This window comes from Amblyomma mixtum, chromosome 3, assembly GCF_055824585.1.
Source record: "Amblyomma mixtum isolate Tamu chromosome 3, ASM5582458v1, whole genome shotgun sequence".
NCBI lineage: Eukaryota > Metazoa > Arthropoda > Arachnida > Ixodida > Ixodidae > Amblyomma > Amblyomma mixtum.
In genome coordinates this window covers 249,891,934-249,910,126 of record NC_143014.1, presented here as the reverse complement: position 1 = coordinate 249,910,126, position 18,193 = coordinate 249,891,934, and the positions used below count along the sequence as shown (strand labels likewise).

Sequence of the window (18,193 nt, the reverse complement as noted above, 5' to 3'; positions counted from 1 at the left end):
CCGGAAATATTTTAAAACATTCGTTAGTTCATTAAAATAATGCGTAAAGAAAAACGTTCACCAAGAAAGACAAAGCGCAACGCCATAGAGCTGCTGACATCAGTACGCACACAAACTTTGCAAAGCTGCTTTGTGGCTAGTTCCTCAAAATAAGTTCCACGTAATGTACCTGCTCTTGTTTTAACTACAGAAAAATTCTGGAGTAGTCATTGGAAGCATACTGTTGCTAGGTGATCTCAGCGGCGCAATTCATGAGTGGCGATGACTGCAGGCCTTTCTTCTGGACGTCACGGGAAGAGTACAAAGGCGTTGTAAAACGCTCTCGAGGGTGTTGGCTCTGCCCGGTACGTCCTCTTTCCTAAAGCCCGATAGGCCCGAAGCTGCTTACGCGTAGTTGGGCACAGGGGGGCAGCTGTTGCTGAATGGGGGGGGCTGCAATGCAGGTCACGGTGAAGGCACGGAGTTGAAAGAGGGTTCTGTATATTCGACTGGGCCTTGTGCCCTTCGCCACTTCCGTTGTCATTGATGATTCCTGCGTAATGAGTAGAAGCGTTTTCACATGCTGGCAAGGTGCTTGCATCAGTTGATTATTGGTTTCTTTCTTGTTATCCTCGCAGAAATCAAATTAGTGGTTCTGTATATCTCGAAAAAGTCCTTGGCGAGATCCCGCTACAACTATGACCAGTTATTCCTACTCATATCGTTGTACACCTTTTAAATGCTCACACAATATTTGCAGTTCTTTTCGCACTGTCAGTCGCCACTTTCCTCCATGTCTTCAGTACACTGTCGTGTTTATCTCTTAATCAGAGAGGCTTCGTTCAAAAAGCAAATTACAGAGGTTTTGTTTTTCTGGGCCTGCTGATATGAAGATGGAAATATATTCACGGAGTTGGTTTTCCATGCATTTCTTTACTGAATAATCTGTCATATGGTATGGAGCGAAAAAGACTGAAACGGAAGCAGAGAAAGGCGATAGCCGCGGGGGGGTTGAAGCGCTGACCCCCGCGCCACGTGCAGCTGACTCTAGTGCCACCACTCACTGAGAGTCATACAGTTGACGCGCTTTTCCTTTCGTCACAACCAATTACGTTCCACGTAATCTCCCCCTGGCGGCTGTATCAAAACAGTGGTGTCTGCTATTACTCAGGCGAGTAGGAGGCGGCGACTTCCATTCATTGTAGGATGTGTTCATGTGAACCGTTTCAAGGCATTAGGGGGAATCTCTTTCGCTTATTTGACGAAGTCTTCGGAAGGCGCTAGTCCCGGTGGACGAGGCACGAGCTACGTGGAATGGAAGGTCACGCGATCGGGTTTCAAGGCATTTCGCGGCGTCCTGTCGCGACCCCATGCCTCACCAGATGACTGCGCACTTAGCGCGAGTCGCGGGACCAGCTCCGGGCGGTTATCAGCGAGGCACCTGCAAGGCACTGCTCCGAGAAACAGCTCGCGCAGTAAAATCATAAGCCGGCATTCTTCTCAGGCCAGTCGTCACTAGAGGAGCATCGCTGACGGGGTGGGGCCTTTAATTTACCTTCCAAGCATTGAGCAAGCCAGTAATTTTATCAACATTCATCCGGTGACTTTGTGTCGAGGAGGATCGTTTTTGAGCTCTCTGTGTATTAAAATGAATCTCAGCCAAGTTGCCCTTTTAGTACCTTACTGCCCGCAAATAACTCGTTCTTTTTTAATGCGAAAAATTACTAGCCCCATTACGGGAAAAGCCGGTGGTGTGTGTGTATGTGTGTCTGTGTACTCGCAATGGTAGAGAAAATCCTAACGATGGCAAGAAAAATAGGGTGACGTCTTCAAGCGGCAGTATGGCGCTCTGTCTGTCTGTCTGAAAAAACTTTATTATTGGTACATAATAGGGAGGGAGTTTGAGGTATCCCGGAAAGGGCCACCTTTCACAAGCACTAGGTGCGCTCCTCAGTACAGGAGCTCATTGGCGACCGCTGCGGCTCGGGCGCGCTCGACCAGGGCCTTCTGGCTCACCAGGTCGGAGCAGCCGAGCAGGGCTGCCTCCCAGTCCTCCCGGATGGGGTGGTTTTCGGGCGAGGTTCGGGGTTGACTGACATGCCCATACCATGTGGAAGATGTCTGAAGACTTTTCCGCACAGTACGGACACTCTCCTGCACATGCAGGATCAAAGTGCTTTAAAACTGCCGGTCACAGCCGTGTTTTCGTGTAAAGACGGAGTAGTGTGCGTTCCTCCGTCTTTGTAAGGCCCCTATAGGGCTTAGGATAAATTGCATGGCCGGATTGGTATAATTCAGTAATTTGCCGAAAAGTGATGGCCGGATTGGGTTCAGGATCCGTTTCGCAAGGGTCTGAAGGCGTTGCCCGGAGAGTGAGCGCGCGGGCCGCGGCATCTGCCGTTTCATTGCCTTTGAGGCCCATGTGAGCAGGAGCCAATACGATCGTTCGAGACGCGGGGGCCCCGAGGTAGTCGCTATTTTGTAGGATACGATACGCAAAGAAAGGAATGTATCCCTGTTGAACATTTCTGCAGGCCCCTCTCGAGTCGGTAATGATGACTCGCGAGTCCTGGTCTGCGGCGGCTAGCGCAATGGCGACCTCCTCCGCATATGTTATGTCTTGAGCTCGGAACGTTAGGCGATTCACCACGACGTTTCGGTGGACGACTGCGGCCGTGTACCACCCCCCATGGTGAGGGCCGGAGGCGTCCACGTAGAAGATTCCATGTTTGTTTCCATAGTGGCGGGTCAGTGCCTCCGTCCGCGCAAGGCGCCTGCCATTGTGGTCGTCACGTGTCATGTTGGCCGGAAGAGGACGCACGTGTAGGGCGTATCTCCAAACTTCGGGGATGCGTACGCGCTCTTCCGTTAGTGTTAGGTGGTGGATGTGTAGTCGGGCTAATAGGCGGCGTCCCGACGGCGTCTTCGAAAGTGTTGTATATTGATTGGTCAAGTGTGCCTCCCGGAGCTCCGCGAAAGTGTTTACCATCCCCAGGCCCATGAGGCGCTGGTTAGACGTGTTCACCGGGAGATCGAGGGCACGGTTGTACATCTTTCTGAGAATCACCTCGAGGGCGTTCTCGTCAATCTTGCGCAGGTGAAGGTAAGGAGTCGAGTAGAGTACTCGGCTGGTCACGAAAGCATGCGCCAGCCGCAAGGCGTCTTTGCACCGCAACCCCCCGCGTTTGTTGGAAACCCGGCGGACCATCCGGCCAACCTTGTCCCCCACCTTGCGCAGTTTGGCTAGTGTTGTATGAACCCGTCGATGTTTGTGGATAAAGAGACCAAGTACTCTAATCTCATCGTGTTCGGGGATCGGGCCACTGGCCAGAGATAGTTCAATTTTGGTGGTGCACTTAGGCGACGGGCGAATGTGCACAAATTCGGATTTGGACGGGGAGCATTGAAGGCCACAGCGGCGGGCGTAGGCGTCTGCGATCTCCGCAGCTTTTTGCAGGTTGGCTTCAATGTCTCCAACCGATCCATGTTTGGCCCAGATGGTTATATCGTCAGCATACAGCGCATGCTGGACGCCTTGGACCTGCGCCAGCTGAGCCGGGAGTTTCATCATGGCCAGATTGAAAAGTAACGGCGAAAGGACCGCGCCCTGTGGTGTTCCTCTCGTTCCCATTTGATAGGGGCCGTGTTCTTCGTCTTGAATTCGGATGAGAGACTGTCGATCCGAGAGAAATTGCTTGATATACTGAAACGTGTTATGTCCACAGTTGGTCTGGGAGAGATGTTGCAGGATAATTTCATGTGTGACGTTGTCGAAAGCACCCTTCAAGTCTAGGGCGAGTACTGCCTTATCGTTGAAGGCATATTCGACAGGGTTCAGTATTTCTCGATCGAGTTGAAGCAGAACGTCCTGCGCAGACCGATGCGGGCGGAAACCGAACATGGTGTCTGCGAATGCATTTTGGTTTTCCAGAAACCCAGACAGCCTGTCCCGCACCATGGTCTCCATCAGCTTTCCCGCAGAATACGTGAGGGAGATGGGGCGGAGGTTGTCTGTGTTTATGGCTATGCCGGCTTTCGGAATGAAAGTTACCAGGGAGGTCTTCCATTCTATCGGGAGGGTTGCCTCACGAAGCCAGATTGAGTTGATGAAAGCGAGGAGGGTTTCGTAGGCGGGGTCGGGAAGATTGGCAAGCAGTTTCACAGTTATCTTGTCCTGTCCCGGTGCCGTTCCTCGTTTCATTTTAGCCAGGGCCGCCTTCAGGTCGTGCAGCTGGAACGGCTGATCCAGCTCCGCGTTCTCTGAACCTGCATACGAGTACGCGGGAACTCGGGGGTCCTGTTGAGTGCAATGATACTGGTCGCGAAGTTTGCACGCTAATTTTGAAGCATTTCCGTCGAAGCTATGAATAGCTCGTTGGAGATGTTTTTGTGTCTCGGCGCGAGTTTGAGTCGGGTCAATCAGGGTGCGGAAGAGGCGCCACGTGCCCCGGCTAGACATTTGTCTGGCCGCCGTGTTACAGCGGTTCACCCAGTTCGAGTCGGCGAGTTGGGCCGCGTACTCTGCCGCTCGCTGAGTGAGCTCGGCGATATGAATTTTAAGCTTTCTATTATGTTTTTGGCGGCGCCATCTGCGGACAAGGCTGTGCGGCGCCTCCCAGAGGTGCAGAAAGTGGTTGTCCACTTCCGGCGTTGCCTCCGAGAGTTGAATTAGAGTTTTCGTCGAACGAAGGTGTGTAACCAATCCTTGTGTCCATGCGTGGTATCCTTGTTCGTGGATAGATGCCGAATTGACGTAGCTTTGTCGGAATTTATTCCAGTCAGAGAAGCCGGGCTTGTGCATGGGGTCTTGCCAATGGTTTAATCCTTACGGTGGTATTGATAAGGCAGTGGTCACTACCGAGGGTTTCCTCCGTGTTGGCCCACTCTGCGTGTGTAATGTTCTTGGTAAAGGTAAGGTCCGGACACGTATCCCGGGTCACGGAGTTACCCATCCGTGTTGGATATGCAGGGTCGGTGTGGAGAGTCAGGCCCAGCGTGGACGCAAGTTCCGCTAGCTTGCGTCCTCGCTTCTCCTCACGTACGTAATCCCAAAGCGTACTGTGGGCATTGAAATCGCCCACAATTACAAGGGGGTCCCTGCCCGCAGCCTTTAGAGCGCGGCTAAAGAGTGCTGCGAACGTTTCATTTTTGAGTCTGGGGGAACAGTAGATGTTGAGTACGTGGAGTGGTTCATCGCGTTTCTTGAGCGGAAGGAGTGTCACCATCACGTACGAGTATTCAGTGCGAAGTTCCAAGTCGACTAGATTAGCTGTATAATTTTTATGCGCACAGAGGCACGAAGAGGGGTCCTGCTGAAAGGTGATGTAATTTGTAAGGGTTGCGCCGCTTCCTGGCTCCTGGAGGGCAACCAACGCCGGAAGCGAGTCGAGGGTTGAAAGGAAAAGTCTGAGATCCGCCCGCTTTGCGCGGGAGCGGAAGCTCCGACAGTTCCACTCGACAATTTGGACGGGGGTGGCCGAATTGGTTCTTGGGGAGCGCCTGATATTAGGGCTGCTCGCCATAGTCATTTAGGTTAAGGACGGGTTGCAGTGGCACTGCTCCGAAGCCAGCACTCGCGGCGAGGGAAGCGTCCTCCACACCGGAGAGCGAGCAGCTGTCGTCGTCGTCTAGCTCAGGGGTGCACCTCGGAGGTTTGAGAAGGCGTCCGGATACGTCCTTGTAGGGACCGCCGGGCCTTCGCGAGGGGCGCGAGGAATGCGCAGTTTGTTGGGAGATCATTGCGGGGATTGACTCTTGCAATTTGGAGATGGCCTTGACCACCATTGAGATTTGGTTTTCTATGGCGGCGAATCGGTCGTCTATTGCCCCGAAGCGGGCCTCGAAATGGGCTTGCAATGCGGTCTCCGCGCTTGTTGGCGCCTTCGGCGCCACGAGCTCACTCTCCATCTCAGCCGCGGGAGGAGAAGGGGGAGTAGGTAGCTGGTGCATTTTAGATTCCAATTCGTTAATTTTCTTTAGCAGCATCTCGTTTTGGGCCATGAGTGCTGCTATTTGATTTTGCTCGGCGCTGCGCGCCTCAGGGAGGGGAGTGAGAAGGGGGGAGGAAGAAGCAGCCCCGCCCGAACTACTCACCAGGTGTCCGGTTTTGACGATGTCTGCCCTGGTCGACGATCGTTTTCCAGCACCTCCGGGAGGTGGCGCCAGATTCTCGGTGTTGGAGGTTGGAGGCCCAAGATGGCGGCTTTTCTTCTTGGGCGCCGATTTCTTTTGCTTGCCCATTTGGGCAGCCATTTTTGGTGTGCGAATTTTTTTCACACAGTCGCGTGAGTTGGTGCCATGGGCGGCACCGCACACAGAACACCGAGGTACACAGTTGTGAGGGGCCCGCACCCCCTCCACTAGCGGAGTTTGGAGTCCGCAGAGTCCACACATGTCCGGCTGCAGTTTCGGACATGCATCCGCGCGATGCCCAACGGCCCCCCACTGGCTGCAGGCTGGGATAGTTTTGTAATAATTTTTCACAGACACGACCATGTTGTCATAGTGCACGTACCGGGGCTTCTCCTTACCCTCGAAGGTGATGCGTGCCTTGTTGGATGTTACAAATTTCCAGATTTGCACGATGGTGCCGGTGCTCCAGCACACTCGTTGTTGAAGACTTTCTGTGGTGTCCGTGTTACGGACCACGATCACACCGTGGCGCGTGTTGCCGCCGTCTTGTCTCAGGTAACCCTGTAGCTTGAGCAATCCCTTCTCGGTATTAACTGCAAAGTCCCCGATGAGCCGGTCAGCCGCCTCGATGTCCGGGGTATGCACGATGATGATGTTTTGGCCTCGCGAGGGCAGAACGGAGATGTCTCTGGCCCGTTCCGGCCCGAGGTACGCCGAAATAGCGGTACCGTAGCCGGTTTCCGTGAGCGCCTCGTGAAGGGAAACATGTTCTCTGGGCTTTATGACTACAACGTAGTCTTCAGGAGCGGGTTTGGGCATCTGACGCGGCTTCTACTTCGTGAACGCCTTGCCCTTGCCTCCCGTGGCGCGCGTCGCGGGAGCTTTGATGTTTCCGACCGATGCGACAGCGGCTGAGGCGGCGCCGAGCGCCGTCATCCGGGTTTTGTCGTGGGAGCGGCGTGCAGCCGCTTGAAGCAAAGCTTGGCTCCGAATTTTGGGAGAAACCGTCAAATTTGGGTCGCCGACGGTGGGGACCGAGGTCCACGCCATCGCCTCAGGGTCATAGGCGCGTAAATGAAACGCGGAGTTCTCCATTTTTTACTCGGAGGGCGGAGTCCAACCAGCCGAGCGTCGGCGTTGTCGTTAGGCTCAACGACGCTACCGACGCGGTCGCTCAAAAATCGGCCGTAAATTTGGAGAAAATGGGCGCACCTGGACGAATATGGTATCCAGTTGTTCCGCTCGAGGTTCCGGATCAATAGACGCCAGTTTGTTGGGGTAGGATGAGTTGGTTCGCGGCCCCAGCCGAAAACCGGCGGAGCCGAAACACACGTCTGCTCACGTCGCGCGCTCAGACGCGCCCCCAGTATGGCGCCCACAGCAAGCCGAGCACCGCCACTTCAGGCAATCCTATACATGTCTTTCTTCTATATATACTCGCACCCTCGCCGACCTCCATGTGGCGCCAGTTTTCCCGACAACATTCGTACTAAAATTGTGACGCAACCGTGTGTCGTTCAGCGTTCCGGGTGATGTTATACGATTTATCATTGTATATAGCTTACATGTGCTAGTCTTGTTGAAGGCTAGCTTGAGACAATTAATGCGCCATTTCCATTCCTCAGATATCAATTTCCGTATCAAAATTGTGACGCAACCATTAGGCGTACAGCCTTCCGGGTGGTGTCATGCGCGCGGGTGTGTGTGTGTGTGGGAGGTGCGTGTGTGTGGGAGGTGTGTGCATGAGCGGGTGCCAATGCACCCAGGGAAATTAATGTTTTCGCATTCCCGCACGTGAGAAGTCTTAAGTATCTCTGCCGATTTTCTTTTTATTGACCCTAAAATGCATAAGGAGGCTTGGTGAAGCAATGTTCGTACAGAGAACACATGTTACTACTTAATGGCATTGCGTCAGCAGCGACAGTGACCCTCCTTCGTAGTCAATGTATGAAGATACACACTTTAGATTTCCGGACAATGCGGATGTTGACGTGTTTAATCCTAAACGACTGGTAAAAGCATGAGGAAATCAATTACGACTTTTTTATTCGCGAAGGTAGGCTTTACATGACGGAATTAGATCTGCAGGCCCATAGGAAAAGTGATGGCCGCACTTCAGCGACTTCTGAAAGAAGTTCACAGAGGGCGATTTCTACAGCAAGTTCCCGAAATTTTACAAAGAGGTGTCCAAAAAGAACGTCTCAGTCGCGACCAACTTGGCTGCTACCGTGATAGGACGGAGTTCTTTTTTGTGACCTGGTCGGGGTCACAAATAATCTAGAATTCTCAGCCATCAATGCCACGTCAAGTTGCAACTTTATACGCGCAGTATTATTCTCCTAATTTGTTTTGCAGGGTAAAGTAAAGAACAAGTCTGCGGTAACTGGTGTTTTCATCCCGAACTTTCACCCCAAGCCTTCCAATCCATCCCCCGCGTGAAGTGCACAAAACCTATGGCACGCGGGGCGTTTGAATTTCCGGCGATGCTTCTACAGCGCAGCTATGCATGATCCATTCTATGGGCTAATTTAAGCAGCGCCTCGAAGCCGTGAAGAGGCTGAGCAGGAAGGCGGAGGAGGAGGAGCTAAAAGGGGCACAGGAGGAAATATACAGCGCAATGGGGTGGAGCACATATGGCAGGTTCTCTCAGATCATAAGTGGCAGTTTACCAATATCCCTCAAGAGAGAAGTATACAACAGCTGTATCTTACCGGTACTCACCTACAGGGCAGAAACATGGAGGCTAACAAAGAGGGTTCAGCTTAAGGACAACGCAGCGAGCTATCGAAAGAAAAATTATAGGTGTAACCTTAAGAGATCGGAAGCGGGCGGAGTGGGTGACGGAACAAACGCGGGTTAATGACATCCTAGTTGAAATCAAGAGGAATAAATGGGCTTGGGCAGGGCATGTAATGCGAAGGTAAGATAACCGCTGGTCCTTGAGGGTAACGGAGTGGATTCCAAGAGAACGCAAGCGTAGCAGGGGCGGCAGAAAGTTAGGTGGGCGGATGAGATTATGAAGTTTGCGGGGACACGGTGGCTGCAACTCGGAAGGACAGGGTTAATTGGAGAGACATGGGAGAGGCCTTTGCCCTGCAGTGGCCGCAATCAGGCTGTCGATGATGATGGTAATGGGAGCGGCTGCGACCGTACGGATGGGCCAGCCCCAACTGTATGCTCCCCGCTTGCATGCAGTCGGTGACCAAAGGCAACGTTCCGCAGCGGTCGACGAGGAATATCTTCACTCAGCTGCGCTTTCCATTCGTATTAGCAAGAGACGTAATAATTAACAATCTTTCCTTCTCGCTCAGAGCTATCGCAGAAGCAAAATTTTAGCTTTTGTTTCTATATTTGAAAGCAAGACTACTTTGCTACGCAAATAAAAAAAAATATGAAGACGCGAAAATGCATTTGCTTTTTTGTTCCAAGTAATATAGCTGCTTGAATGCCTCTTATGTCAAAATGACCTGCCGAAAAGACTATCACTGGCGCAAAACGACTTCGAGCAGCAGCAGACACATGGCTACTTGCTGAGAACGCACCAGAATCAATTTCCTTCCTTTCACAACTTGATTTAAAGAGTACAACACGCCCTGCATATTGTGGGCCTGTTTGAAGGGACGCAGAAAAAAGTTAGCCTGTACTGATAGGCTACTTTAACTGGAAACGTAGCTTTTGTAAGCTATAAAAGGCCATAAATGAAAAGCAGGTATGGCCACCAGCGGCCATTTTCTCAAGCAAACTACGAAGACGACAAGTCTTTCAACGCGGATCTCTGAGACTAATTAATACACACAGATATTCTCTTTCGTAGGTGATCCCGGACTCGTTTTCATTATAGACGTTACGGGTTCGAAAAGAAAGGCGGGGAAAAAGATATTACACTTTTAAACGCAATTTTGTCAGCAATAAATGGACCTTTTACTGGCTAACAAATGTCAGCATGGGCACAAAGTGGGCTCAATTTTTACTAGAAACGAAAATGGGATGGAGTAGCGATTGGCACGTGTTCGCCAAAATCGTTCCAGAAGGATTTTTCAGGACAATGCTCGTGAGAACGTCTTAGCGAAGGATGAACAGTTAAGAGCGGCGCGCATGCCTCCGAAAAGATGGATGGACGCATGAACGGAAGAGCTGCGTAGCAGCTGGGAATGACCGATTTTTATTTTGTTTAGCACAGACGCGTTCAGAGTTTGGCCTTCTGCAGCACGATGAGGTTGTTGCCGAGCTCCCGCAGCGTGGTGTCCAGGGCGTCCCGGAACTTCACCGCCGAGGTCTCCTTGTTGCAGTGGCGGGTGCAGATGCTGAAGCGGAACTGGTTGCACTGGTTGCTGTAGCAGATGCCGTAGCCACCGGGCACCGAGTAGCCGAACGTCATCAGGATGTCGTTGTGCGCCGACACCTGGACGACCCACATGTCCATTTTCGCGTGCGTGACAGTGAGTAAGTGCTTGCATTCAAGCTAGAGTCGGTTACGTACTGGATGCGTTACCGCGTGCCGCACTTCACCACAATTCACGTGCAAGTAAGAAACGGATAATTTAACAAAATTTCTGTTTGGGCTAGATGGTGCATAGCTTATTTTGAAACGAATTCAAGCGCACAACAACACGCACACAAGAGAGGAAAGACACCTGTCCTGTCCTGTTAGCGCCTGTCCTGTGTCTTTCCTCTCTTGTGTGCGTGTTGTTGTGCGCTTGAATTCGTTTCAAAATAAGAAACGGATGGATAACGCATGCTCTTAAACGTGTTATTTGTTCCTACAGCGACGGTAATAGGTCCACAACAATAAAGGTCATGGGATGTCCCAAACACGGCAAGCCGCCGATTTGAAGCAAACAAAAAACGTTAAATTATATCTGATACATGCTGCCACGAACTAAAGTGAAACAGAAATCAAGGCCTTTGCTAAGACCTATTATCAGTTATTTTTAATTCGTAATAAAAGGACTATGGTAATAACAAGGTAACGAACATTTAATTGCCTCTAGAACCACTGAAAGCGAAGTTGAATTCAACGGGCATAAAGGGCCAGAAAAAAAATGCCGCAGTATGCAAGAAGGCAATTATTTCTTCCTGCGACACTCCAAATAAGCACGCCTAACTCGAAAAACTGAAAGGGCTCGCTCTCTCGCTGGTCACAAATGCACCAGAGGAAAATTCGGTGCGCATTCCTGGCAGCTATTAAGAGGGTGAGGTCCATCGCGAGATGCTCAAAAAGCACGCTCATGCTGTGGAAAGTGTTGAATTTCACGCGCTTTGTGCAGAGCGTGAAAATACTGTTTCACGGTGGAGCTATGTAAGGTTTCAAAAAACTGTTTCGCTACGGGTTTACTACGACACTGTACACCATACAAATGATTCACTTCCAATACGCCGGAGGCTTAAAGAGTTGTTTAACTCTTGACGCATAAATCACTCAGAAATATATGCTACTCCTAACTGTTCTACGTGGCAGCATGTACTCCAGTTTGTTCGATACAATCACAATCACCACGTGTCGCCCTTTTACCAAGATTAGCTCAACTTGCATGGGACACCCTGCAGTGTCAGTATGATCCTTGTGTCGAAAAATAGCAACGTCTGCATAATAATAAGAATTCTTTTTCTTCTGTTCTCTCTCACTTTTATCATCCACACGGTGCCGACTATACCAGTGACGTCGCTTGAGACACATTAAGAAAACAATGAAAGTGGAATAGAATCGGAATGAAAACAACATAATATATCGGTCCATGCGTCTTACTGCTACGAAGAGACGTTATCTGCAAGCTGGCGCGCTTTGTTTGGCAGCAAACAACCTGTCGCAGGTCCCACGAGCAGATTTGGCGTCAAAAATGCGTTAAATAAATAAGAGAGGCTCTTGCGGGGACGGGCGCTACTGCTAAATCTAGACAGGTCCTTCTGTTCGTGTATCTGCTCACCGCACTGAGAAACTAACATGTACGCAGAATAAGAAAAAAAAATGTCAGGAAACCGGCTCACACTGCGCATAAGCTGACAGAGTGATATTTTCACATGTTACATTATCTTGACAGCCCTGAACAGACGGTAAAGGATTTCGGACTGCTAAGAAATGGTATCGAGATTTAACACGAGTTTATCCCAATTCTACTATTTCCATTTCTATCTAACAGATGGATACAAAGAGGGGGGAAAGACATAAGCATAGTGGAAAAGAACTCTGGTGACGCACAGTATAGTGTAGGCAAACATTGCCGAGCGCATATCGGCCCAGGCAGCGCGCTCTAGAGCTGCATTGAAGAAGGCAAACGAGACTCGGAAATCACAGATATAGAGTATTTTCTTTTTTGATCACCTCGCAGGTGGCACAAACCACGTAATCACCTGGCTGGTGGACAGCTCAAAGTTGATGCTCTTGATGTATCCGGGGTCCTTGTAAAGGTCCGGGAGAGGCCGCTTCATCTCCTCCGAGATCTTTCTCAGCCCCAGCAGAACCCGGTCCACGCCTTGTCCGTACATCGCCTGTGGGAGTGGTGGCGTTGTAAGCAGGAAACAAAATTGTGCAGCTCACGGATGAGGGCATCATAAAGAAGCTTGCGCATGCGCGTTACAATTGCGAGTATCTCGACGCCGCACATTCTTATGCAGAGACAAGAGAACCGAACGACAGTGCAAGGTTTGCGAACTCTTGTACAGTTTCTTGGAGTGATCCGGGAAAAACAACCTGCAGCTATTCTCTGTCTTGAAAATATGCCAGTCATATGGAAGTGAGAATAAAAAATTATACGTTACAGCGCCCTGAAATCAATCAATCAATCAATCAATCAATCAATCAAACTCATTTGCATCGGACAAGGTAAAGCTAGGAGCTCCATCAAAAAGCTAACGAGGATGTTTTCTTGAGAGGAACCACACTCTCGGTTTCAATTTTTCCGGCAGCAAAATGAGCAAACAGTATCATTATCATATCATCATCGTCGTCGTCGTCATCAGCCTAAGTCTACTGCACGGAAAAATCCTCCCTCACATCTCTCCAATTAACCCTTTCCTGTGTCAGCTGCAGCCACCTTATCGGCGCAAACTTCCTAATCTGAACCATCCATCTGAACCTTTCACGTTCCCCCGTTATGCTTGCCCTGTCTTGGAATAAAATTCCTCACCTTAATCTCCTCTCTTGTCTTCGCAATACATGCACCGCCTACGCCAGTTTCTTTTTCTTGATATCCACTAGGATATCATTAACTCGCGTTTGCTCCCTGTCACACTCTGCTCTCTTCCTGTCTCTCAATGTTAGACCTATAATTTTCCTTTCCAGAGCTTGCGGCACTGTCATCAGTTTAGGTTGAATGTTTTCAATAGACTCCACGTTTCTGGCCCATAGATGAGAATCGATGAAATGCAGCTCTTATATTCTGTCCGCTTCAGGGATATCTGTCCCGGCCGCGCATGAAAGTTTAGTGGCAGACGAGGCGAAGTGCCACCTCCAGGTCCTCCTGCGCATACGCCATTTTTTGCTTCGATGTGCGGCAGTGCCGAACGCTCATGGGCACACCGACGAGCACGGCCTCGTACACCCTCTACATCGCATGCAATAACCGACAACTACGATCAACGAGTGCGTCGCTTCATTTCACAGGGAAGATAGTACTTTGCCCAATTCCGCATGTATAACATGGGATTTACCTCTATTCACATTGTACACGCCGTTATCTCTGACTTGAAGAACAAATTTTGCAGTCAAATGCCTCTCCTCGTCGTCGATAGTCTGCGTGCGATACAGAGTAGACGCGACTAATCAGGTGCTCCCCTTTAATTAGGTTTGCTTTGCGGAAGTGCATGTCAGTATGAACGATCCTCAAAGCCACCAAGCGGGCGATACATCGCGACAGCGCGAGAGCCTGCACGTGCAAGAAAGCGCGCGTCCAAGCACGGGCCGTGCTTCCAGTCGTGGTCCAAGAAAGCGTGGCGAAAGCAGCGCGCGCAGCGGTCAGCGTTCCAGTTTTTACTTTTCTTCCACAGATGGCGCTGCTCATCAGGCGAAGCAGCGCCACTCGGTGATGCTTTGGGAGCCTGTAGCGAACTAAATTTTTTTAGTTTATTTAAATTTGTGGCCCTCACCGCAAATACACATGCATTTTGCCGCGGGCAGTAAAATCAAGTGGGTCAAGAAGCAGTATCTCGCATGAAGCAAATTTTGTCTTTCTTAGTTAGTTCACCGACATCACACATAGAAGAAAATAAAGCATCGACGGGGTTCGTTGGAAACCCAATCTACGTAAAAAAAAATAACGTAGACTGATGACCCGTCTGAACCGGTTTCGAACCGAAAGGGAATGCCGCTCCGCATCCAAATTCGGAACTTAACCTGAAAAAATTCGGGTTCGGCCCCCTGATTCTGGTACACTTCAGCACTGACAATGCTATGCCAAAAATTCGCCCGTCTTACTAAGGTGAAGCAAACTGTATAGGAGGAGTTGCTATAACTCACTGGCAGAGGAAACGCCATATGCAACGCTTATGTCCCTCACATAAAGTGTAAGTTTATTTGGTTGTTTGTTTATGGGGTTTAATGTCCCAAAGCGACTCAGGCTATGAGGGGCGCCGCAGTGGAGGGCTCCGGATATTTTAGTTCACCTGGTGTTCTTGAACGTTCGCTGACATCGCACAGTACACGGGCCTTTAACATTTCGCTTCCAACGAAATGCGACCGCCGCGGCCGGGATCGTACCAGCGTCTTTCGAGGCAGCAGCCGCGCACCATAACCACCGTGGTGGCTCAGGTGCAATTTTACTCCGATACTCACGGTCTTGCTATAGAGTACACGGGTTGAGTGGCTAAGTTGAAAGCTGATATTTCGGAACGCGGGAGTGGCTCTAGAATTCAGCCAAATTGAATAGCCCAGAGATACGATTGCTTCGAAGTTTCCAACATTCACATGCTCGATAACTGCAGTTCCTACAGTGTTTATTAATTCACTTTAGTTAAGAGACTGGCGGCGACTGTAACCCTCTCCCTTTTTGTCAGCCTGGCCGCATAAGCCGAGTGCAAAGTGGCTTCCGTGTAGTACTCATCGTTTGTGTAGAAAACATTAACCCATTAATTCTCATGCATTGAAAACGTCATATAAAATTTATGAATTTTCAGGACTTCATAACTAACTGCTTCTTGGTCGCAAAAATGCAAAAAGTGGCAAATTACTTACGAAAAATTAATTGCATAGTAGTTGATTTGAGCTAATTTTTGAGTGCACGCAGAAGAGCTAAATTCAAAACTGCTCTATTTTAATGCAGCATTACGACCACATAAATTTTAGGCTGTTTTGCATTAGGGCTAAATTATGCACGAATTTACCTTTTCGCGGGACTACTGCATCTCTGGCAGCGTATCCTTTGGCCTCGCGTTGATTAATAAGTTAGAGAAGAGCGGTACTCTAAGTATGCTAGCAGTTCAAGCAGATATGCGGGAATAAATTAAAATTATTCAGTTTTAAATTTGGTTCAAGCGTAATTATGTCGAGAGGAAAACACGTCAAGGTCACGCCAATGAAGATAGCTTAAAAAAAACAGTCAAAGCAAAATTCATTTTGAAGTTACAACAAAAAAATAGAATTTGGAAACTACGCACTGTTTACAAGATCCTTTAATGCAGTGATAATACAGCTTACGGTGCTTTTGCATGATCTCTAAATAGCCCACCTCGCTTCGCTTTCTAATTTATGGATCATTTTCTTTGAAGACCTCTTCAACTAATCAACGCATATCAGGTGAAGCTTGTATGCGTCAAAAGCTTGACTGATGAGTGCCGCTGGACTAGCCATAGCACGCAAATTCTGCGCATGCTTCTACAGCGACTTCGTTTCTCGCTTAAATTCATCGCAGAGAAAGCTGTAAAGTTGGGAAAATTGTCCCTCCTTGGCTGCAGGCAGCTCAGCTGCGCTATGCACGGACAGCAAGAGCGCCCAACTGCACACCGCGCTCCTCGCAGCCAGTGAGTAGTTCGAAGTTGCACCACGTATTCATGCCTCAGCGTGAATAAAATTGGCTATTTCTGAATATACCGCGATACAATGGTCCTCATTCTTGCGCGAACTTCTGAAAATGATCTTGTCCTCATAAAGCCTCTACGATTAGCTTTAAGCGGCGACGCTCTTTGTGTCGCCGACCACTTCCAGCGTCCGCCATAAGTTCTTCCTGAAGCACGTAGTGCGTGTTTTGGATTATTCCAATTGGCATGCGTTTTGCAAAAATGAAAAGCAAGCGCCACGCTGTAGATGCTGCCCACTTGTACATGTAACTGAAGCGAATCGCAATGCGACCTTCCGATCAAAGAAGCCAGGAAGAAAATGGCGGAGGCGTGGGGACCTGTTCGGCACTGAGTGACAAGTCCCTATTCAGGGATATTACTGCATACATCACAGCTGACCGAAACAAGACGGCAGACCTCGCGCTTGGTCAACGCCCCGAGTGCGACCTCAAACAATCACGAGACACTCCCTGCCTTGATGCTAGTGCGCGGCGCTTGGTAGCACCAGCGCTGCGAGAAAAGCACCCCGGCGATAGCCCGGCCATGCTGGTTGCGGGGTCTGTGGAGATGTGTGGAGAAGCCTGCTTGGGGGATTTCGTACGATATGCATTGGTCGCGTTTTTCGCAGACTTCTGCTCAGAAATTTGCCTGTCCTGTTTTTGCGCAAAATAAAATAATACGAACTCAGTTTTACATGCATGTAAAAAGAAATGTGATTTATTCATTGAGTTCTATGGAGTGCAGAATATCAGCTGCCCTCAGTGGCCTGTAGTACGACGTAGTGCTGCTTAGGTGCGACCGTGTGCTGTGAGTTCCATGAATACGCCGCGGTGGCTCAGTGGTTAAGGTGCTCGGCTGCTGACCCGAAAGACGCGGGTTCGATCCCGGCCGCGGTGGTCGAATTAGTCAAGTATCGTGTAACTGACTCACCAACGACCCTCATGCGAACTCACGGTATTGAAACATTACAGCTGCGGCGGAAAATTCAAAGACTGAAACTACTTTTCTTACTAAAAAACCATAAACTGTCTATGAATGCAGACCCCTTCCTCAAACCTAACACTACGCGCCAAACACGAAATCATCATACACAATCATTAACCCCTTACAGTGCTAGGATTAACGCCTTTAAATACTCATTTTTTCCACGCACCATTGAGGAGTGGAACAGGTGTCCGCCAGATCTCTTAACCAGAGCTGATTCTTTTGACTCTATGTTTTCTTCACTGCATTTAATTTGAGAGCCATTTATTTCTACGTTTACTTTTTGTATTTTGCATCTGAGCCTTGTATTTATTGCTGTATTTTGTGTTACAACTTGTATTTAACATTTTTCAATTTTGCTAAACCTGTTCTTTTTTTCATATATTATGTATTCGCCCCTCCTGCTTGGGCCTACTGTAGGCCTGCAGTATGTTCTAAATAAATAAATAAATAAATTTTGATGGAGGCGAAATCCTAGAGGTACATGTACTATGCAATGACAGTAGACGTTCAAGAACCCCAGGTGGTCAAAATTTTCGGAGCCCTTCACTACGGTGCCTCTCATAGCCTCTGTCGCTTTGGGACGTTAAACCCCATAAGCCGAACCAAGCCAATCTTGGTATACCTCGTTGGTATACCTCGCCCTATAATCTCTAAGCGTTCATTCAAGGAGCGCAATAAATATGCAGTGGTTGCAGGTGCAAGTGTACGAGTCATACCAACGTGTATCGTACAGAAGTTGCCAAGTGCTGGCTCCGGCGACTGCCGATTCAAAGAGGCTCTCGGCGCTCACCAGGCTGGCGTAGTCCTTGTGGATGGAGATGGCGTTTCTGAGCAGGGCGTCTCGCTCCGCCACATTAAGCTTTCCCGCCGTGTACTCGCGGCAGAAGGTGTCGCTCTCCTTCGACTGCGACCGGATGGCCTCGGTGCGGCCCAGCAGGAACATGCGCGTCGACGCGCTCTCGTACGTCGCCGGGCTGTGGCCGTGCAGGCTGCGGACCAGAAAATGCGCCCCGTTAAACCGTTCAACGCTTGGGGCTGAGAGACGCTGCTTGGCCGTCGTGTTCGGTGGACTGTTCTCGCAATATACTTTTAAACGGTAAGCATTTAC

At 49.7% G+C, this 18,193-nt stretch overlaps 1 protein-coding gene and 2 pseudogenes across 1 annotated transcript in view; all 3 read right to left on the bottom strand.

Moving 5' to 3' along the window:
• Positions 1-1,929: 1,929 nt before the first annotated feature.
• Positions 1,930-3,550, bottom strand: LOC149354304 (uncharacterized; annotated as a pseudogene).
• A 1,934-nt stretch (positions 3,551-5,484) lies between these two features.
• Positions 5,485-7,206, bottom strand: LOC149354303 (uncharacterized; annotated as a pseudogene).
• A 3,091-nt stretch (positions 7,207-10,297) lies between these two features.
• Positions 10,298-18,193, bottom strand: part of LOC149354302 (carnitine O-acetyltransferase-like) — a 28,777-nt gene continuing 20,881 nt past the window's right edge. Inside the window, exons 11-13 of the mRNA XM_089577481.1 lie at positions 17,876-18,074; positions 12,460-12,597; positions 10,298-10,513 (exon numbers count right to left, since the gene is read on the bottom strand). Coding sequence (XP_089433607.1) covers positions 10,298-10,513; positions 12,460-12,597; positions 17,876-18,074 — 553 coding nt within the window. The remainder of the gene's footprint in view (positions 10,514-12,459; positions 12,598-17,875; positions 18,075-18,193) is intronic.